The sequence below is a fragment of the Pyrus communis genome, chromosome 2 (assembly GCF_963583255.1).
Source record: "Pyrus communis chromosome 2, drPyrComm1.1, whole genome shotgun sequence".
NCBI lineage: Eukaryota > Viridiplantae > Streptophyta > Magnoliopsida > Rosales > Rosaceae > Pyrus > Pyrus communis.
Genome location: NC_084804.1, coordinates 11,914,225 through 11,937,015, shown reverse-complemented (window position 1 = coordinate 11,937,015; position 22,791 = coordinate 11,914,225). Strand labels below are relative to the sequence as shown.

At 36.9% G+C, this 22,791-nt stretch overlaps 3 protein-coding genes across 9 annotated transcripts; 1 reads left to right on the top strand and 2 right to left on the bottom strand.

Moving 5' to 3' along the window:
* The first annotated feature begins 4,056 nt into the window (after window positions 1-4,056).
* On the top strand, window positions 4,057-6,334 carry LOC137725727 (uncharacterized). 2 transcript variants are annotated; one of them, XM_068464495.1, is made up of 4 exons: window positions 4,057-4,136; window positions 4,662-5,538; window positions 5,734-5,906; window positions 5,989-6,333. In XM_068464495.1, the coding sequence occupies exons 2-4, from the start codon at window positions 4,714-4,716 to the stop codon at window positions 6,119-6,121; spliced, it is 1,131 nt and encodes a 376-aa protein (XP_068320596.1). In that variant the 5' UTR covers window positions 4,057-4,136; window positions 4,662-4,713; the 3' UTR covers window positions 6,122-6,333. The 2 variants fall into 2 exon arrangements, with proteins under 2 accessions (XP_068320596.1, XP_068320598.1); XM_068464497.1 differs by lacking the exon at window positions 4,057-4,136 and having other exon boundaries at window positions 4,156-5,538; window positions 5,989-6,334.
* Window positions 6,335-6,438: 104 nt separating this feature from the next.
* LOC137725726 (nuclear transport factor 2) lies at window positions 6,439-11,025 on the bottom strand. Its single transcript, XM_068464494.1, has 9 exons — window positions 10,649-11,025; window positions 10,406-10,540; window positions 9,399-9,708; window positions 9,054-9,310; window positions 8,654-8,840; window positions 8,159-8,283; window positions 8,021-8,086; window positions 7,432-7,513; window positions 6,439-6,921 (listed from the first exon to the last, which is right to left on the bottom strand). The coding sequence occupies exons 1-9, from the start codon at window positions 10,685-10,687 to the stop codon at window positions 6,776-6,778; spliced, it is 1,347 nt and encodes a 448-aa protein (XP_068320595.1). The 5' UTR covers window positions 10,688-11,025; the 3' UTR covers window positions 6,439-6,775.
* Window positions 11,026-13,525: 2,500 nt separating this feature from the next.
* LOC137725499 (pre-mRNA-processing factor 39-1-like) lies at window positions 13,526-22,791 on the bottom strand. 6 transcript variants are annotated; one of them, XM_068464207.1, is made up of 15 exons: window positions 22,664-22,791; window positions 21,884-21,957; window positions 21,297-21,772; window positions 20,366-20,469; window positions 19,399-19,628; window positions 18,618-18,785; window positions 17,622-17,985; window positions 16,999-17,142; window positions 16,114-16,266; window positions 15,910-16,026; window positions 15,488-15,568; window positions 15,207-15,356; window positions 14,219-14,527; window positions 13,971-14,081; window positions 13,526-13,881 (listed from the first exon to the last, which is right to left on the bottom strand). In XM_068464207.1, the coding sequence occupies exons 3-15, from the start codon at window positions 21,733-21,735 to the stop codon at window positions 13,777-13,779; spliced, it is 2,475 nt and encodes an 824-aa protein (XP_068320308.1). In that variant the 5' UTR covers window positions 21,736-21,772; window positions 21,884-21,957; window positions 22,664-22,791; the 3' UTR covers window positions 13,526-13,776. The 6 variants fall into 6 exon arrangements, with proteins under 6 accessions (XP_068320308.1, XP_068320312.1, XP_068320311.1 ...); XM_068464211.1 differs by having other exon boundaries at window positions 13,526-13,878; XM_068464210.1 differs by having other exon boundaries at window positions 21,297-21,737.

Genomic DNA, 22,791 nt, shown 5'->3' with positions numbered 1-22,791 from the left:
ATTTAACGTTGTTGTTTCTAGTTTATTTATTCTTTTTTTTTATGTATCCCCTCAAAAGTTCTCCAATTCATTTCATAATTGGATGAACTTGTAGTCAATCCATCCTTTGCAAATTATGTACACAATTTCCATAAGTATGCCACCATGAAACTTAAAAAATAAAAAAGCACACAATTAATTTAAAAAAAATAAATAAATCAAATCCGCCTAGGACTGACTAGAAGCCGCCTAGGATTGCCTAGGTGCCACCTACCTCCTGATCGATTTTTTAAAACGATTTGCCCTAAATCCCGGTGGGTCTTCACCGCCTAGGCCGATTTTTAGAACACTGATTCTATAAGAGTTGAATATTAGATATTCCACTTATAAGAGCATCTCCAATGCATCGTAAAATTGAGACTTGAGTATGAGATTCTCCAATGCACCGAAGACTAAAAACTCATATATAAATCTTCGGCGAAGTTGAGACCCAAAATAGGGGTTACAATATAGATTTGAGTCTAATCAAGAAAATGATATTTGAGTTTTGAGTCCAATCATCTCAATGCACATAACCAAATTATTAAAACTCAAATATGAGTTCTGAGCCCAATGTCTTCTCCTCTGATGCAAAGATTCAAATCTTAAGACTCAAAACAAGTCTTAAGATTTGAGTTTTTACATTGGGGCAGAAACCAAAATATATTAATCCACCACCTTTTTGAGATTCAAATAAATATAGATCTGAATCTTTGCACTCAAGATGCTTTAATAAAAAGAGCTTCCATACTTTGAAGTTTAACAAAAAATCATGTACTAACTTTATTTAATGGTTAAGACGAAACAGAATAACAAACCAGCCCAACGAGACTGGCATAAACAAAATAATTTATTAAGCATCCAATTTTACCCTTAACAATCTTCAGCCGATGGTGGTTCCTGCCGTTCATGGGACTTCCTCTCCTATTCCAGGTGGCTTAGAACCTTTTGTCACGTGTTTGACTGCACTTTCTTTGCCAAATTGATCACCATTTGCGGATGGGGACCTACTAATCATTCTCTTGCTTTCATCATATGCAATGATCTTCATTAAACTTTCATCAACTTTATGGTTTTTATTTATTTTATAGTTTTTTTATTTGTGTGAGAACAAAAAATAGAATCAAGACAAATTTTAATTAATTCAAAAGTAAGCTTTTAGTTTTCATTTAAAAAAAATTATCAACCCCAAACGAGAATTTAATATGTGCATGAGAGAGTAACTGTTACTAGATCTACTAACACAAAAGATTAATGATAGAAGAATTTAATTTTCATTTATTTCCATTGTAATTTGCAAAAGTATTTTAATTTTCATTTATTTCTGTTGTAATTTGCAAAAGTATTTCCATTAAATTTGACTCTCTCTCTTCCTTGTCGTCTTCTCCGAAGAACTCAGAAGCAAAGTACTTGACTTCGTTGGAAATCAGTTCTTATGAAAATAATAGACTATTAACTGAACCAAAATAACCCATTATTTCTAAAACTATGGAAAAATTACACACTATATCTGAAAACTGATCTGAATGGAACAAAGTGAACATTATTTCAAGAACGACAACAAATACCTCAACTATTTCTGAAACATAACCAAACTACCTCACACTATTTCTGAACAAAATCAAAATAACCCACATTATTTCTGGAACCACAACAAATTAATTCACACTATTTCTGGAAGGGAACAAAATAAACATTATTTCTGAAACTACAGCAAAATAACCACCACTATATCTGAAATTGAACGAAAATAACTCACACACTATTTCTGAAACTACAACATAATTACAAACTATTTATAAATAAATAAATAAATAAATAAATTGAATCGAAATAACCCACACTATTTATAAAAAAAGAAAAAAATAAACATTATTTCTGAAATTACAGCAAACTTAGACTATTTATTAAACTTAACCAAAATAACTTACATTATTTCTGGAACTACAGTAAAATAATCTACATTATTTCTGAAACTAAAACAAAATAACTCACACTATTTATGGAACAATAACAAAATATACATCTATCTCATGGATGATACACTATATGTTTTTTTTTTTTTTTTTTCCGTAGAATAAATACGTATGTTTTGAATTAATTAATTAATTAATTAATCTTTTTGCTCATGAAAAATCCGATGCTGCTGCCTTGAAGGCCAAAGGAAATTAAACAACCTTTTGAGGCTTAATTTCCAGGGGAAAGCTGTTCAAAATAAATAAATAAAAATAAATAAAATCCAGGGGAAAGAAAAAGAAGATGAATGAAATATGTCCCCAACCATTAGAAACCCCATGGTGGTTTATGTAGTGTACCATTTCATTGATGTTGAGTTTGTATATATACTTATTTATTCATAGTTACATATTATGACTTAAGATACGAAATATCAGTTATATCGTTAGCAGTCATTAATCATTATCATCATAAGTAAACCAATAATACAATGTGACAATATAATTGATAAACCCTAAAAATTCTTATAAGATGTACCTTAATTATATTAATCTTATTTTTGGATGCAAGACTATGTTAGCTTATGGATAATAACATACTCTACAAAAGGTGACTAGTAGTCTAATTGTATCAAAATGACGTTTTTTTTTTTTTTTTTTTTTTTTTTTTTTGTGAATAAATTTTTTAGCATTAATGGGCCAATCTCCCTCAAAATGATCTGACAGGACAAACTCTATCATGCATTCCTGTTGCTTTGGGGAATACCAAGCGACAAGCTCGTCCACGCATATATTCCAGCCTGTTAGGGGTAATTATGGAACAAGAATTTTATTGCAGGTTGGGCTTTAATTCAGCCCATGTTTTTAATGTTTGTAGGGCTGGTAGATGAATAGTTTTCTCCTTATGGTTAAATCTTATGGAAAATTAATAAAAATGATCTGAAAATTTTGAGTTTTAACGATAAGAACAAAATAAAGGGTAAAGAGAATAGTAACAGGATTGACTTTTTAGTGTAAAAATGTGATTTTTCGTTAAAGTGAACAATACCGGGAGCTTTTCGTTAAAATTCCCTAAATCTTAATTCCTTTTGGTTAAATAAAAGTTTATGGTAATTTTTTGTTAAGAAAAAGTTGGCCCAAATATTTTTCATTAGAGCTTCCTTAAATAAATGAATTAGGACTAGACCGTATCAACAATATTACATGAGCTCTCACTTAAAATTTTTAAAGAAAAAATTACCACTTGTAAATGAAAAGAAACACAACTAAATCGTAGTACTAGTAGCGTATCAATCTCAAATTAAAATGTTCTAGAAAAAGCGCTGTGATGCCTCGAGGCTCAAATGCATTTCAAAAAACAATACAATGCATCGAATGAATCTTGTTGTCACCATGAATATTGTTCGTTGACCATAAATTATGGAAGGCACGCCGTTAACCGTTGTGTCCGTCCAATCGCTGCCACGTGTACGGCTGTAAAGTTACTTGCACAACGAGGACAAAGCACAAGTGTTTATCAACTTTAAGTACTTTTCGTTACCTAGAGTAAAACTTGCGAGACTAAATTTGGAGATAAAATTTGTAAACCGAATGATGCGTCCTTAATAAGAATAAACATTTTTATAAACGTTTAAGTAATAAATAAATAAATCAATCATCAATTTCAATATCATTTAATTTTCAAAATTCCGTCTATAATTTTAGTCTCTCTTATATTACCCTATTAGTTAACTGTAGCTAGCCGTCCTCTCCTCCTAGGCAGGCCAAGAAAAGAACCAAAACTTGTAATGGTCAAGTGTCATGTGATTTTTCTGAAGAAAGGCGGTGGAGAGAGAGAGAGCATTCAACGGTGGATATGCTGCACCGCACAGCTTTCATTTCGCATCAGCTTCCAGGAAGATCCTTTACCTTTTCCAGCCTAGGAAAACAACCAAAACTTGATATTTTTCACCAAACAAAATACAACCATTCATCATATTTTTATTATTTTCCAAGGAAAAAAGGAAGTCAAATTCAATAAGAACACACGTCTCCAGATTCCAGCCGCCCCTATATATATCAGAAGCAATGTCTGCAGAAAAACACAAAAGCTAATTAATATAATTCTTTTTCCTTTACGGCATTGGAATTTAGGAGTGTTTGGAATTGGAATCCCAAAAAGTGGTAATGCTTCTTTCTTCCTCGTTGTTATTCATTTTCTCATGTTTTCAAATGCTTTCATGGGACAGTTCTTCTTTTAGTCCCCCTTTTTTTCTTCTCTTTTTTCAAGATTCATTTTTTGAAAGAAAATGTTGTAGTTTCGTATGGGTTAGGATTAGAATAGGTTTAAAGATTTTCGTAATCGGAAAGTGTACATGGTCTACAACTGCATAATTCACTTCAAGCCTATTTAGACTATTTATGTAGAAAGTATTTATGCTCATAAGCTCACAAGAACGTTCACCAGAAATGTTTTTACTAGAAGATCTCAAAAGTTCACAAAATATCCCATCGCTTAAATGACCAAGAAGCACTTTTATGTTTCTTTACCAAACGTTCTCTAAAGTGTTTTTGGCTCTTCCAAAAGCACTTCCGAACAAACCTAACGATAGAAAATAAATATATTGAATTTTTGGCTGCATATTGTAATAATTGAGCTTCATAATACAACTTCACTAACTCATATATTATTATTGCCGACATTTACAGAATTTTGTCAGCATAACAGATCACAGAAAATCATCAGCAAAAGCTTTCAATCATGTTGCTAAGGAGCTCATCAACCCCAGTGATTGGATCTCTCCTTGCATCATACGCCTCAGAAAGCCCTAACATCATCAGCAATCATCACTCAGATCCCAAACCAAACACCTTCCACCAACATGCTCCCACCAAGTTCTCATTCCACCAACCTGGATATCTCAACATCTCACACAACTCCTCACCAATCTCTCACTCCTCCCTTGATTTGGACCGGCATTCGCTAACCGGGTTCCGAAGGGCTCAGTCTGATGGGAACTTGGAAGGACTGGCCTATGCTTCTTGTGACACTGAGGATCAGTTCTTTGATTCAAAACTACTCAACATGTTCTCCGCAAGATCCAAGTGCACGATGCTGCAAACTATACCGTCTCCTTCGTTGCATAAGTCGGGTGGTTACGAGGACGATGAGGACGATAGTGATGTGGAATACGAGGAAGAAGAAGAAGAAGAAGAGTTTGATGAGGAGAATGTGGAGAGAGTGGCGGCGATGGAAGGCAAAAATGTTTGTTTAGAGGAGAAGGTGAAGAACATGAGCTTAACTCGGGATGTGAAGTTTTTGGACAAAATATGGAATACAGGGTTTGAGGAAAAAAGAGAGCTTGCGAGTCAAGAAATGTATCTTGCAAGGGGGCTAGGGTTTGGTGGTGGTAGTGGTGGTGGTGGTGGAAGCGGTAGCCGCGGTGGTGGAGATGTTAATTGGGATGGCTATGATGGTGATGGAGGAGATGACAACCATGGGGCTGAGACGCATCACAAGAAGCTGGTTGAGGAAAATCCAGGCAACCCTTTGTTCCTTAGAAATTATGCTCAATTTTTGTATAAGGTGAATCTCCACTGCTTCTATAACTTTGTGTCTTCAACTTTCAAAACTACTCTAGTATACGAAGATGAGAATCAAACTCGGGTGTAAGAGGGGACACACTGCCTTGGCTAAACTGACCTAACCCACGTCTGATGTGTTTTCGACTTTTAATTTCCGGTCTTTGTGAGTATACTAAAATCAAATGTTTGTTTTCAGACCAAGAGAGATCTTCATGGGGCAGAGGAGTACTACCATAGAGCTATCCTAGCAGATCCTAATGATGGTGAAGTTATGGCTCTATACGCTAAGCTAATATGGGAGCTACACCATGACCAAGAGAGAGCCTTAAGCTACTATGAACGAGCAGTCCAAGCTGCACCTCAAGACAGGTAGGTTGAATTTTAGGTCTAAATTAACGGAAATGATTGCCGCACACCCTTTATAACATGACTTGCCATTTTTCAATTTCAGCTTTGTCCACGCAGCATACGCCGGTTTTCTCTGGGAAGTAGAGGACGACGAGGACGAAGCTGAAGCGGAGAACGATCCTCGTGCCATGCCATCTTATCTTCATGAGGGAATCATGGCATCCGCAAGTGCCTAAAAAAATCTTTTGATAGCATTGTATGGTGACTAGGTTGTAAAGCATATACGGGGGCTGCATCTGTTATTGTAGTCATAATTTTGAAGCTGAAGAACAATAGCAAGCAATGACCAGAGGGCATTGTAGACGATGAATACTCATGTAACATTTTTCTTAGACGAAATGGTATAAAGTTTTGCCAGATGATTTGTCCCCTCACTTTTTACCTCTTCCGTTAGTGACGATACTCGGAATGAGAACGGAAGTAAATCCGATCACCGGAAAAACAGAATAATAGGTCTTGAAGCAAAGGCACAACAAAACAGAAACACGAAAAATTAACGAAAACAGAATACCTTCATATAGAAAACTGGAAACAAACATCTTAACACATACCCTCACAACTAGGGGCGTCGAAGGCCCAAAATTCCCCGCTTGAATTGCATGATAAAAACTATCCAAGGGGTACGAAAACTTGTAATTGTAAACGGAAGTTCAAATAAAATTTCATGTGACACTCAAAAAAGTACAAATACAATTTGATGAAACTATCTAGAGAGGAAAATACTCGATCGGGAATCTTCTGCATTCGAAAAGCTTTCAATCACCCCTCACGTAAATTTTCCTTCGATATTCTGTCCGTGTGGACTTGGAACTTCTAAAATCCTTGCTGGCTTATCGTGTGCCACGCTGATGGAAACCATTGCCTCTTGGTCTGTTGTAATCTCCATCCTGGTAACTACCCCTGCCTGAACCCCGGCCACCAAAACGCCCCCTTGTGGCGTCAGTTTGGTAACCGCCTCTGCCTCTGCCCCTTCCTCCTGGTTTAAAAATCAAAATGCACATAATGAGACCAAAAGTTGAGCGAATTAACCAGTTAACTCTAATGAAAACAGATGCTTCATAATTTGGTAGATCACATTCTAAATGCTGGCAATGCCAATAGACTCACTAAGCTCATGAACAGAAATGATGTGATTCCACGAAAAACCTTGACATGCACATCATACTGACAGATTATACGAGTAATGCAAAATTGATTCCGAGACTGATTGAGAAAAGGCATGTTCTCTATCCCTAACACAAAAAATTTCCACGATATATGAAGGCAACACCACTTCCTTGCAGCAGCTGCCAACATGAGGAGTTAGGACAAACACAACCATGAGGGGCATCTCCAGGACTCCACCCAACATCCCCGGTACATCCCCTAACAGTCAAGTTTTTCCAACAGATACAGTATTTAAAGAATGCAGGCATAGTCTGACAGCATTTAACTTTGCCACATCAAAGATTTTAATCATGTAAGGATAATGAAATTAAGCACTTACTTCCTCGAGCTGCCGCTCCAGCGCTGTTTGGTCTCCGCTCCTCAATGTAAACTTGCCTTCCAGCTAAATGAATTGGAGATGCCTACAGGGAAAAACACGCTTTCAGGCCATGCACAACATATACAGATCATCACAATAATACTTTGCATTTAACTCTTGATAAAGAATCCCATTGAGATTATCTAATAACTGACCATATCCCACAAGAAATCCAAATTACACTTTGCATTGAAAGATTGAACCATTCATCTGCAACCAATGACCTTAAGCGCCAAAACGCCACAACAACAAAGCCCACACATATTTAAGTATAGAGGTGTAAATTACAAGCACGCCCAAAAAATAAATAACAAAGCAAATACAAAGGCAGATAGATCATCAACGTTGACAAAAGTGCAAGTATGGGAACTCTTTAAACAATTGAACGCCCAAAGACAAATGCATCATGCCCTAAGAAACCGCAACAGATGCAGGACCACATATGAGGACTGAGAAGACTTTCATCAAATAAAAGGAAATTTGCCTTAATCCAATGAACATTTTGAAAGGTAAACAAAGAACTCAAATCCTTCTAACAAAAAAATCAAACCTTGAGTGCATTGTGAACGCTAGCAATGTCTTCATATTCAACAAAAGCGTAGCAGACTCCAATTTCCTGCATGCACCAATTTCTACTTTAGCTCCGATCCAGTTCATAGATACTGGCAGTAATTGTAGAGACACTCACCTTGCGAGCCCTAACAAAGACCCCATCAGGTCTAATTTGACCAAAGTTTTTAAACTCCTCCTCAATCTCATCTTCAGAAACCGTAGGAGGCAAATTTCTTACATAGACAGATTTCAGAAGTTCACCTGGAACAATAATTTAACACGAGGTTCAACTTACAAAAGCTTAAAATGTACTAAGTTAAATTAATAAAACTACATCTCGACATACCAAAGAAACTAAAATTTCAATCCTAAATTCCTCATACATGGAGCTCACCAACCAATTTCTCATTTTAAAAATCAAATTATGAATCTTTGTCATACAATTTAAAATACAAAAATTAATAGCATGGTCACTCATCAGTTTCATTCTGCAAAAGAAAATAATCTAATAAATTTATAATACAGTAGAATGCAATATAACCAGGTGTAACAACCAGCATGGTCAACAAAATAACAATGGATAATTTAGTTCACTGATGTCATAAAGCGTAAAATATGGCTCAAAAGCTACCTTCTTCCTCCAGTGCATAACCTTCCTCTGTTGCTTCTGCCCCAGACTCGGGCACAAATGACTGAGCAGAGTTGGATTGTTCAACAGCAGGCTGAGGTGTGTAACTCCACTCTGATGAAGTTTGAGCACTTCTATTATAAGGTTGTGGAGCTGCTACTGGTGCAGACGGTTCTTTAGCAACCCGCAACTATTATTTTTCAGTCATATACAACAAAATATATAGCACAAGTTACAAAAGCATATTCAACAAAATAGAGCTTAACAGAATGTAAGATTGTTGTGCAACAGCAGTATAGTCGAAGTAGTTTCCAGCTGATGCACAAAAGAAAAATTCACTCACGCAAAGATGCAGAGAAGGCCATAAAGACATGATCACACAACAATGGGTTTAGGCACATACTATAGAAGCGTAAGTTTTCTTTTGAGGCTCTCCCACCGGTTCCTCCACAGCAGCAGCAGGTTCGTCTTGCACATTGTTTACCACACTTTGAAACGAAGAATATGTCTCCTCTGCAGGAGTTTCCTCCACCACAACTTCAGTCTCAAAATCTTGCTGCACCTGTTGCTCTGGGAGACTATACTTATCAACTGGATCATCTTCTACATCAACAGAGTTCACATACTCCCTGGGATCCTCCTCATAAACATAGTCAGAAACTGCAAGAAAACAAAAAAAACCTGAGTTATAGCCAATACATACAGACCAACTTTCTCCAGCAAAGTAATATCAGCAGTGTCACAGCACCTGGTGGTTCCGGAAGGGGGCTAGAAGCGCTAAGTTGCATATCAAATCTGCTTTCTGACTGTATGGGTTCAGGATGTTGGAAAGCAACTTCATCCTCAATGAACTGAAGCATATCATTGAGAACAAAATAACCTTTGTCCTGGGGAGCCAGAAAGAAAGTCTGGACAAATTTCCTCTTTCCACTTGATTCCCTTGTTTTAACAAACCCTTTAACCATCACAAGAATACCTCCATCCCAAGAATCACTGGAATTGATTGTCTGGATCTCAATTGAGGTAACACCTAGAGATACTACGAGTGAATGAATTTGCTGCAGGGAAAAAAAAAAGCATCACATGAGCTAATGACATAACAGGGGCACAAAATAAACAACACACAGATCTAAAACTATCCAACCTACGAATACAAATGAGTCATCTGAAATGACAAACATGCTTGCATGAATGTAGAAGGTTGTGCATTAACATTCAACACCACTTGACAGAGGATCAAATAATGGACATACAAACCATAAGTTAAAAGTCTTAAAGCAGGGGTTACATATTAAATTTTCCCTCGGAATCAACAACACTAAACTTAAGGTGATAGTCAATTCCAACAACTTCCATACATCTAAAGTTCCCTTTTTATTTATCCTTGGTTCGTAATTGGGATGAACCTCATCAGCTACCACTTAAAGTTATCCATGACTAAAGGAAAGCATTGGGGGCCATAAACATCAGGAGCATGTAGTAGAGGTTGTTAACGGTACATATGCAGAGTAAGTCAATTCCAATCCCCGATAATTAGACTTTCACAAACATTTAATTGTAGCTTGACATAATAATAGAGATGTAGCTTTATATTCAAACTGAGGCACGCCTCTTGGTCTAGGAAACAGCATATAGTCCAAACAGTAAAAAATCAGAGCATGGCAATACAAAGTGACTATCATTTCTCAGAAACACACGTTGATTTATCATTGACCAAGAAACTCAAATCCATGCGAGTAACAAGGCAACAATTACCAGTATACCGGCAGCAGATTCCGTTGCATCGCCATCGATACGAATCATGGAGCTTCCATCAGAGTAGAACTGATGAACAACATCGGGTTTCTTTTGAAGAATCTGATAGTACTGGGTCACAAAGTACGAACCCACCTACAAAAACCCCCCAAACCATCCATTACACACAATACAAAACCACCTATACACACACACAATAGATATAAACACACAGCGGAAATAGTATAAAGATTGAATCTTGACCTGAACAGCACTAACAGCTCCCGGATAAGAACTCGCCATTGCCTCCTCTCTCAGAAGAAAAACATGCAGCGACGGCGAACTCTGTAAACCCCAACTCGCGGTTATGTCCTTCAACACTCTGATCGGCCGCAGATCCACACACACAGAGAGGCAACTACAAATCCGAAACCCTAAACCCCCAAAGGTTTTAGGGCAGCTCCGGATTCGTCTCCGTCTTAGCTTTCCGATGACCGGAAGTAAACGGAAGCTCAGAAATGGCGAGAAATCTTCGGAAGAAGAAATGATTCAGAGATTTTTAGAGAGAGAGTGGGGGGCTTTGTACCTTCCAAAGGGCTCTACTTCTGCTGCTTGCTTCCGGCTTCTGCCTTGTGCGCCTCCGATTCGCTAATTTTAAAGGGTTTTGCGGCAAGAAAGCGTGGCCGTTCGATTGCTTCGAATCTTGGCCGTTCAACGAAACCCCAAGCAAAAGCTTGCGTAAAAGATATGCATTGGGGATATATTTACCGAATCAGGATCAGATCTTCGATTTCGGAAATCTTTCAATTAGTTCTGTTCATCATATATCGGACAGTCAATTTTTGTCAGGTATTATTTATATTTAATTTTAAATAAAAAAATTTATAAATATTTCTGCCCGCATAATGTATGCATGATGAATGGACATGATTGGGGGATCTTCGAAATCCTCACAAAGAGGATCCTCTTTCATATTTACCGAGCCACCCACAAGTTTATGATTTTCCATATCGACTTTCAACTGGATTTTGAATCTCTAATCTTTTATAACGTGTCAATTTGCTAGTATCTACTACATGTATCACATTTCCTTAGTTTTTTTCCATTAAGATGAACTAATATAGGAAGTCCAATTCAGCAACACTTTTCACAAGTGGAAAATTTCAGTCTAATTTCATCAGGGTCGAGTCGATTGTGGGCTATAATATATAGGTTTTATGAGTTGAATTGTCAGAGAATATAACTTTCACAACTATTAAACTCAGACCATTATAAAAAAGTTTGATTAAAAACACATGAGTCTTACTTATGAGAATCAAATACACGTAACCATAATAGAAGAATAACACATTTTAAAAGATTAGACGTTGAGAACAAAATTGAAAGTTTAGGGGCCAGATGGGAATAAAGTTATGAAATGGACGGCTGAGATCGTAGCAAGGGGTGTGTTGGGAAAGTAGTAGTGGATGAGAGCGTGATCAAATGCGGTCCGCTTGATCTTTTGGTCGGGGGTTTGCAAACGTGCGATCGGGGGTTTGCAAACGTGTGGCTAAATCTCCTGATTCTGTGAGGCCGAGTGGAAAGGTACAGAGGAAAGATGGAGGGGTGGTTTTTGCCAATTCGGGTTAAAACCATGTGTTTGGATTGGCTTTTGTCAAACAAAGGAACGTGGCAAGGATTGTTAATTTCCGAAATGTCCAAAAGTCTGTCCGTCACCATAACGTGAGGGTTCGGCAACTGATTTTGCACCACCCAAATAAGGTAGGAATAATTACCCAATTAGTGTAAAAAGAACTTTGCTTTTTCGGACTTTACTGCCGTGAGTTGTGCGTTGGGACAAGAAGTCGTGTAAATGCAGGTCGATATGACTATTAAGTCTCACATGGATTGACAATGAAGTTTTTCGTTTGTTTAGATTGTGTCAATGTAAGTTGTGCGTTGCGTCAGGAAGCTGCACGCAAATGCATGTGAATTCTGAAGTATTTATCAAATATAACCAAAAATTAACTCTTGATTTCAAAAATGTCACTTTTTATACAAACATTCAAATATATCCAAAATTTCATATAAATAGACACAAATACCCTCAAATTTAACAATTAAATAAATTAAAGGCTTTTTAGCTACTGTCGCCTCAAGCTCCGGTCCAACTTCACATTTGCTTCTACACTCCACCACCACAATCCTATCCCCTTTGACCCCCTCATCACCGACATTGAATGTCGTCGCGGTTACCACAAGTGGGAGCAACACAATTTCAATCATGCCTTCAACGCCTTTTTTCTTGCTAATATCATTTTTAGTTTTAAATATAAAAATAGTTTTTAAAGTTAATCCACATGTCGTTGTATGATTATATTTGTGAGACAGATATGGCGCCACATCGTCATCACACTAACAGAGCAATTGACAGATTTTTCACAAAAAAACTAAAATGAGTGATGGACAAATTCAAAGAAAAACTAAAATGATTCACGATAGACAAATTCGAGAACACTACTATTGTTATCATTTATTGTTAAGGACCAAATTAAGGAGTTATTCATGAATCATTTTGGTTAAAAAGCCTTTAATTTATTTGATTGTTAAATTTGAGAGTATTTGTGTCTATTTAAGTAGAATTTTGGATGTATTTGTTATATTTTATAAAAAGCGTCATTTTTAAAATTAAGGGTTAATTTTGACTATATTTGATAAATACTCCAATTATGTGACTCACGTGAATTGACCATCTAGTTCTTATTTGTGTGGACATTTGATAGGGTGAGTCATGCGTTGTATCAGAATTTGCATAGATGTAAATCCCAACATGGGACTCACATTCAATGACAATCTCGCTCTTGTTTGTCTAGTTCTTCATTGTAACTTGCATCGACGATCAATATTATTGTTTGTCCAATTATAAATAAGTCTCAATAATAAGTATATATCTTCTACCTTTCAGTCATATCTAAAGCCTGTTTAAAAGTACTTTTAAAATAATTAAAAATGTTTTCAGATCACCAAAAACGATTTTGATTATATTTAGCAAAACACTCGCATTTTTATTTCAAATTCCAAAGTGCTCCTATTAAAAGCCTTTTTACTGGAAGTGCTTCTGACAAATGATCCTCCAATGAGGAAAGAGATCCTCTCCAGATCTTCCGACAACGATGATATAGTTGAATTTACAGTAAACAACAATTAAATATCATGTTAAAGATCGATAAATTTCTATACGAATACAATTTCCAGGAACGATTAAACTGATCACTATCTCTGTCTCCCCCAAAAATCTGTCAGCTACGAAGTACAAACCAACGTTTCCGAAAAACATAACTCAGCGTCGGTCAGGTTTTCAAAAGAAGAAAATTAAACTACAAAGGCTAACTATGCAGGCTATTCCAGCCGCGTCAGTAGTAACTCCCATAATACGCCTGAGGAGCTGAAGCAGGTTGCGGAGCCGGTGCTACTGCTGCCACGGCTGGATGTGCGTAACTTTGAGGCGGGACGGCCTGCTGAGATTGCAACTAAACTATCAGCTCTCAGAAACTAAACGAAACGCCAGAATAAATGAGAGTAGTACTAATGCTCATCGATAACATACCTGAGGAGGATATGTAGAAGGATAAGCACCATAAGCAGCAGTTTGTGGCGCCACCGCGGGTGCTTGGGGATTAGTGTAGCCAGCTCCATAACCACTATATGCATTGTACGGCTATTGAAACAAAATTTGAACAAAAGAATCAGATAATCATTTCTTCTTTTAAGATTCAAAATAATGGGGCAAACGTAAAAATTCATCGTTGAACAACAAAAGATTACTCTATCAAATGAATCATGTCGGAAAACTACCTGTTGGGTATAACCAGCTGGCCACTGTTGTCCCTGTGTAGCTTGCGTAGCTGGTGGCCAAGCTTGAGGCTGCACACCGTAACCAGATGGCCATTGGTTCTGTGTATTTGGATATGCCCCCATGACCGACTGGACGGGGGATGGAACACCAGAGTAACCTTTAGCTAGCTTCACTTTATCGGAAGATAAAAAGTCCTCTGCTTGACGTTTTTTCAACTCTGATGTGCTGCTCCTATGAGGTAAGAAGAGCTTAGCATGTCGATCCTCAGCCTTCTTGATAGACTGTGCATCTCCAAAGAGATTAACAAACTGCAAAGTCATTTGTTAGAGTGTCAGAACTAGGAGGCCAAAATAAAATAAAATCTGAAAGAAACGGAACATTCTGGCATTTAAAAGGCCAAAGGGACACATGAAAATTAACTTTGGATGCAAACTTCTTCAAGAGCAGCATCCTTTACCGAAAACCATTTAAGTATTTCACCAGTGACAGAACATAAACATGCACTGAGGGTATTAATAAAGCAAGAACAAGACTTCAAAACAAAAAAATCACATAGCAGACCAAACCATAACTCTTCCTACTCCCAGAGGAAGTCCACTAGAAAGACAAGTGATTCACTCCTCCAATTAACGAAAGATGGTCAATATTACTCCCATACTCGACCAACATACAAATTCCCAGGCACATTACACCTTCTCTAAATTTTTTTTGGATACAACGATATTGGGGGGTGGCGGATTGGGTTAAGCCAAACATAATCTGGTATCAAACTCGCGATTAATGGTAGTTGGACCTAAGACCTCCTACTGACAAGTGGAGATGAATATTACTGGACCGTAATGCTAGTGGCCACCTTTCAATAGTTAAATGTGTGTGTGTGTGTGTGTGTGAGAGAGAGAGAGAGAGAGTGAGACATTCAACATTCAACTCAACTGTATATATACTTCTCTGAAAAGTTAATCTTACAAGAAAACATAAACTCTATACCTCCAAATAGATGCCAGATAGCTCTTCTCTGTCAGTAACGCTAGCAAAATTGGGGCTCTCTGAGCTGGGCTCTATGAACTTCACAACTAACGAATCTATGTGATTGATTCGCTTTGGCAGTGGCTGTATTGTCTCGAAAACTATCATGGACTGCACGTGAAAATTAAGGGAATGCGGGAAATTAGGACATTGGCTACAAGGGAGGAGAAAATATCCATATGTGTGTGTAACTATGCAGAGAGAGAGAGAGAGAGAGAGAGAGAGAGAGAGAGAGAGAGAACCTCAAGAAATGCTCTTGACAATTGTATATGCTCGAGTGCCCCATCTAAAATTTCTCTAGCTTTTTCTGCATTCGAAGAAACCTGGGGACAAAAGAATTTCATGACATCAATTTCTCGTTCTGATTGTTGAAAAAAAAATGTAAGTGATACCAGATATAATTCAGAGGAAAAATGCACATATAAATATAAAAAGAACCACAAAAAACAACTCTAGTATGATCCACAAGACTTAAAAAAAAACAATCAATAGAAAAACCCAAGCTTTGACAGTCAAAAAACGAAAAATTGTTTTATTAAAAGAGCATAATTACGCTGCAGGGGTACAATCTAGAGAAGTAAAAAATGAATAGGGAAATACAAAAAATAAGTTAAAACTTCAACAGTATACCAAAATAAAAGACAGACATCAACTAATAACCTACCAGGTAAGTGAACCGAGAGTACTGAGCGTACAACATGGGTAACGTCTGTGAATGCTCTTTTCCTTTTTCAATGGCAATGGCCTGTTCGTACAAAGAGTAGGCCGCTTCCACATTTCCCTATGAAAAAATAAAGAAATGACTAGGTTTAAACATGCAATATGTGTAATGAAACTGGTACAGTTCAACTTGTTTACATCATCTTACCAGACGGTGTTCCATATTTGCATGCTTCACGATTGCTTCAAGAAGACCAGGTGAGAGTTCAGAATGTACAAGTTGATAGGCAGCTTGAGCACCAGGTATATCCCCACTCTGCTCTTTGAATCGAGCAGCAAAAAGGTGAATCTCCGGTTGTCTCTGTAATTTCAAGACAAACAGGTCAAACACACAACATTTACCAGGAAAAAAAAAAAAAAAAAAAAATACTCAACAGAATGATGAAATTTGTTCATTTATGAGCAATATCTCCAGTCCAACACATGACCATAATTAATCAGCATATGTAATATACAACTAACTTCAATGTAAGTAACATGAGCGCATCCAGTATGAAAAGATGGTAGTAAGGTCACATAAAAGGGTCTCTTGTTATCTATCTGTATCTAAATGTGGGGTAAAAAAATAAAATAGAACCCTTTCTTCAACTGAAAGACGCAAGGCTTACAAACACAGGGAAAAAATAGAGAGAAGAAAAAGGACATGGTTGATTGTTGATCATATTCTGTAACAGCCCAGCTCACTTTGAGGGTTCAATAGTCAACAATCTACAATAGTTTCAATACTTAAAATCTAAGTTCAGAGTCACGTGGTGACTAGTGTTACAGGTCACAAATACTGGATTCTAGACCAATCTTGGTAAATCCATGCACAACATTGTACTTCAATTCTCCACACTAACTCTCATTAACTGACATTCAATTTCAGTCCACTAACTACAACTTATGAGGATACAAGATGGATTAGAAAAAAGGAAGACATGGTTTTAATCATCCTTATCTTTCATAATAAAGAATCATAGAAGCTCATTCATCACAAAGATCTTGGTGTCTAAGTTGATAGCATACAAGTAAATAAATTACAAGGAAATACCTTCACAAAGACCTGGGTTGCACGAGCAAGAGCATTATTAGCAATGTCCATACTTCCACTGGCCTCCATGCATAGAACATATCGAATCCAGTATTCAGGATAATTAGCACAAGCAATTAGGCACCTTTCATATAACTTGACTACCTGATTCACAAAAATGAAAAATTAATAACAAAAAAAGTGTATTCATTAACCATAAAAGAAACAAATAGATAAACAAAACACAAAAGAGATATGCCCAAGAAATACTCCATTAGTAGAACAGAGAGGCCCCTCAAATAGGAAAGGAGGGACCCTCCTTGCCTGACAGACAGATGGTTAGGAAGACAAGAAGATACCTGCATGCATAACATTGGAACTTTAAAAACAATAAAATTTACCAACACATCATGAACCTATCACACGCACTGACAAATGAGAGTTTGAAATACTTAGCCTCAAAGAAACCAAATTGAAGGCCCATGCTTTAGTCTCAGTTCAAATTCCTGTTTTAAAAGTTGCTTCATCCAATGGTTTAGCCAATAAAGCATATGTGCAGCAAATATTACTCGATTGTGAGTTAATGTATAACAAGCAGGGCAACTAAAAAGAGTCAAGCCATAAATCAAATACACTGAAAATACCTTGTTCAAGTCGCCTTCCCTTTCTATATAGTCTAGGTAGCTGGTCCAATTTTCAAGCTCTACAGAATTGAGAGGCCGCACGTGAAAGTAGGGCCTCCTAATAGCTGTTTCAAAACTAATGATCTTAGAATCGAACTCTTTAGCTTTCTTATACACCTCTTCTCTAATGGTGATATACTTCTCCAACTCCTCTGCTTCTGTTAAACCAGCACTTACAGGTTTAGGAGATTGTTCTGCACCATCAGATTGAACCTCTTCCCCATTTACTTTGTCAGTGCCCTCTGAATGTGCACCTGCTGCAGCTGCAGCTTCTTCGGCAGTCCTCAATTCTGAGAGTGGCCGACTTCCAGCTAACTCCTTAAAACTGTTAAAACCATTGGCACTAGGATTAATACAAGCAAATTTCAAAACTATGCAACTAATGGTGCACTATCCACATAAGTGTTCATGCCCATAGAGAAACATTCAAAATTGCATGTAAACGTACAAAATTGTAGATTTGGTATAATTTTATGAGAACCACAAATCCTAGACACATATATAAACTTATAAGTTATAACCAAATATTATGAAGGGCATTCTATACTTGATGACAAGTAGAATATATTTGTACTATATTTGAACACTTCAAAGGTACAGGGTTACCCGCATGCATGGTACGTCCATCAACTACAGCATACATTCCAGGACAAAAAATTGGAACCAGGCACCCCAAATGGAAATAAGACAATAAACATTTGAATTTCAAATGAGTAAATAATACTAGCCGAGCATGCAGTGATACACTTGTCCCTTGCCCTACCAAGTAAATAATTCAAAAACAGCAACAAGCATAGGCAATCACCGCTGACATTATCTTCAATGCCATGCTATTGTGAGATATAAATGCATAAACTGAAAAACTAAAGCACTGTACCCAAAAAGAGAGAAGGAAAAAAAAACCCAGAAAATAAATTTTAAATTAAACAAATATGTAAATCTGCAGCTGGTGGTCACCTGTTCCAATACCGATCCAATTGCTGATTTGGGTTCTCTAATATTCGTGAATAGATCATGGCAAGGCGGCCCCACTCCTGCTGCATGTACTCATATTCTATGTACTTATCCCAAAGAGTAAATGATAGGTAATCTGTTCCAACATAAGCAAGTCCTCGCTCAAACAACCTGAAATGCCATTAACATGCAGTATTGTGGTGAGATGAGTACAAACATAAATACAGCTGAGGTAAACACATCCATGAAAGGGAGACACCGGCACAATTCATTCTAACACCATATGACACTTCTGAACGCTGCATTTACCTTCCTGAATAAAACCATACTATGTCCGTCAAATGGAGCAGTGATAGAGGCCATCTAAGCCCTTAACTGGACGAGATCTTCCCAGCAGCAATTTGCATAATGATGCACTTCAGAGTGTCAAAGTTAAATAGAGCCATAATTCATTGACTTCTAAATTACTAAGATGCAGGTCTTCATGGTACGGTAGAACATATATTTGAGGTCAAAAAATGGAATTAGATCGTTTAAAACAAAAAACAAAAAGCTACACTCATACTGTAGCCTCAAAAGCAAGGGATTGCACATCAGAAAAGCATTTCAAAAGTGCATTCCCTTCAAACCTTTCCGGAAATACATGTGAGGAATCACTGTTGCAATCATACTGAAATGACGTTAGAAAGCAAGAACACCAGTATGTTGCAACTGAGAAACCATGCGACCATGAACTACCAAAGCAAAGACCAGCACCAACAATGCATAAATGAAGATCTATTACCTTCTGACAGTGTCTGGATCTCCATATGTGTTTATAGCAAAAATGCAGTAATGCAACCAGATATCAACTGAATAGGTAACACCTTGAACTGCTCGTTCATAGACCTCCACAACTTTATCGATAGAACCTAGACGTGCCTCATGATCTGCATACTTTTTCCAATAACCATAACACAACGGAAACTCTGCTAAAAATGCATCATAAACTTTCCGAATTTTCAATATGTTATCCTGCATATAAACGTAAAGCAATTTGTTAGTTCAAAAAAGAATTGCTACGTAAATGCATGAATCATATTCAAATAGTCAGTAGATAGATTCCAACAGCAAGAGTTGTGGCAAACACCAATTTGATTGCAAACACCAAGTAAAGATTTCACTTATAAGAACAACAATATGATTGAGTTACCACAAAATTTATCGCATATTACCATTTCCATAATATAAAGGGGCAGACTGAGTTACTAACTTACTAGTTTGGAAATCCTCCTTTCCTCACTATCTCACTACTATTATTACCACTACATTTATTTCATTTTCCAATTGGTACTACTATCAATTTATTTTCTTGGTAAGAAAAATTAGTACTAAAACTTACCCTCTATCTTCTAAGGCCATTTATTGACTAAAGGTTAGATACCATCTGTCATGCCGCATAAAATAAAAAAATAAGATCTAAGATTACACACATAAATTGCAGCTATTTCAAAAGATTGTTAATTTCATATTTACCCACTAATGCAAAACCATGGGAACACCGTAGTATGCTAAGGCAGCTGACAATCACAGAAATATCTAAGAACATGTACAACGGTACAAGGTACAGTGAAATTCACAGTTTTGCAACCTCATATGATTCATATTTAAATAACAACAATTTCTCCGCCAAAACCTTATCTTTTTCAACCTCAGATGATTCACACTCACCCAAAAGATTCATCTAATGACTAAAAAATCAGCAAACGTACCTCTGCAACCCTCTCTGTCTCTTCAATTAAAGCAGTCCAGGAATTGAAATCCAAGGAATTAGCCCTCACAATATTCCACAGTCTATCTTCTTCGACAGACATGGCTGCACCAAAAGAAAGGAAATAAATAAATATAAGAAAACACATAAACTGCTAATGAAGTAAATCCAGAAGCATAATCTATAAGGAATAACAAAATCGCAAACATGTGAAGATTTGTAGATACAACTACAAACTCGCTATCGAAATCCCAAAATTTAATATCCCTGTGTTTTGAAAAATGGTAGATTCGTTAAAGGAAAATAATGAACAAAACAACCAATCTGTTCCTGAGGGTACAGTTACTATCCGACGACACAGATACTGTCCCCACTTGGCCACTTGCTCAATCCATCAGGTGTGGAGTTTTTATCACAAAAGGCCTCGGTGTTAGTTAGAGTGGGGTAATTCTATTTAAAGGGCTTGTTCTCAAGCCTTATGGCCGATGTGGGACAGAGGAATTCTAACACAAGCATCATAATGTATTTACTGTAACCTTAAAGCATATGATGACATGTTCAGAATTTTATCCGTAAATAGTACTCTCTATTGGCTTACTGACAACTTATGGATTTACCAGAAATAAGACATTATCAATTCACACACCAAACGATAGGATTACCACACGTTTAAATCCCACTACCATGACAGCAACAAGATAACTTGGACATTGTTAGAAACTTCTCCGGATGTGCTTACATGATGAGTGCATATCTTTTACTAAACTAATCCTTAATAATGTCCAATTCAGACAAGAACATGAGGTTTGTCTAACAAACTACTATTACATCATCACAAGCTAACTTTGAGATCAATTACTGAAAGGTATAGGTTTCATGTGGCTAAATAAAAGTCAATTAATCTCACCCAGATAACATGCAAGAAAACATACCAGAAGCATCCCCAAATTGTTGCGGATCAAGAGGTTTAGCATTATCTGAAGCATCTCCATTATCAACTGATGAAACAGTTCCCACTCCAGAAGCAATAACACCATTCATAGAAGAATCATAACTAGCAACTTGAGATGACTCCAAGACTTCATTTTCATTACTAGCAACATTCCCACTAGCATCTGTCACTCCAACAGCCGGTTTGGTCTCATATGTTGTGTAACTTTGTGATTCTTGCATGAGAGAATTGAGATCCGCAGAATATGCATTTCCATCGCCTATGCTAGAACCACCAGGCGTGGTAGAAAACTCTGGGGTAGCCTCAGAATGTAACGCACCCGTATCAGGAGCAATATTTGAGCTGGCATCAGCATATCCTGCTGATGTATACCCCATCACATCAGATGTTTGAGCAACAACTGTCTCACTGTCTGCCATACCTGACAATCAAATTATTGCCTTACTGCCGTACCAACTGCGAGAATATAAACAATGAACTTATAAACACTACAACCATTCGAGAGGAGCGAGACAGTGTCCCACTTACAATTAGGTATGCAATCCAACACTGTAATTAAGAACTAACCACTTTAAAAGGTAGAGTAAAATGTTCTCTACTTTTTTTTTTGGCAAAACTGTAACCTCTGGGTGCTACTAGAGCTGTTATCATGGAACAGTAGGAAAAAAGTTAGGTATAAGCCTCTAAAAACAGGTCAGACACAGATGGACACTGACTAACGTTCTCAAGCATCCATCAAACATATCTTCAATTAATAAAATAGTTCTTAAAAACACGTTTTAACATGCGTTAGTAAAGAAACTGATTAATTTCTAAATTCATAATATGTAGTGTAAAAATGTACTTAGGATCAAACTCATAAAACGGAATTACGACAACTAATTAACCATCAAAACTACAGCTTGGGCACTATTTGACAGAGCAACTGTGTAAACCCTTTCAAGATAAATGCATTCAAATCATCCCAGACACCACTAATGAATGAATAAAAACGCAGGTTCGATAAAATTCTGATGTGTTTTCAACTATTCATTACATCTGGGTGTAATTCCTACCTGTTTAATTTCAATGTCAAAATTCCAAATTTTCAAAAAAATCTAAAAAAAAATTGCACCTAAATTTCTACATATTGCACTTCCAATCTGAATACTAACAAAACAAAACAGAAGGGAAAACAACTCTCATTGAAAATTAAATAATACGTAGTCTAATATGTAGTCAAATTAAAGCAACAAAGAACAACCTAACCAGGAATAGGCCTAGGGTTTGGTACGATAAGATAAACGCTAACTGAAAAGCATAACAGTAAGAAACGGAAACGAAAGGCATTGGAAGTAGAAGATGTACCTGAGGGAAAGATACGGCGGCGTTTCGAAGAGAGTTCTGGAACTGGAGCTTCGAGGAAGATGGAGAGAGAGAGAGAGAGAGAGAGTTTTATTTATTTTAAAGCCCTTTCAGTAAACGGCAATTTTGGT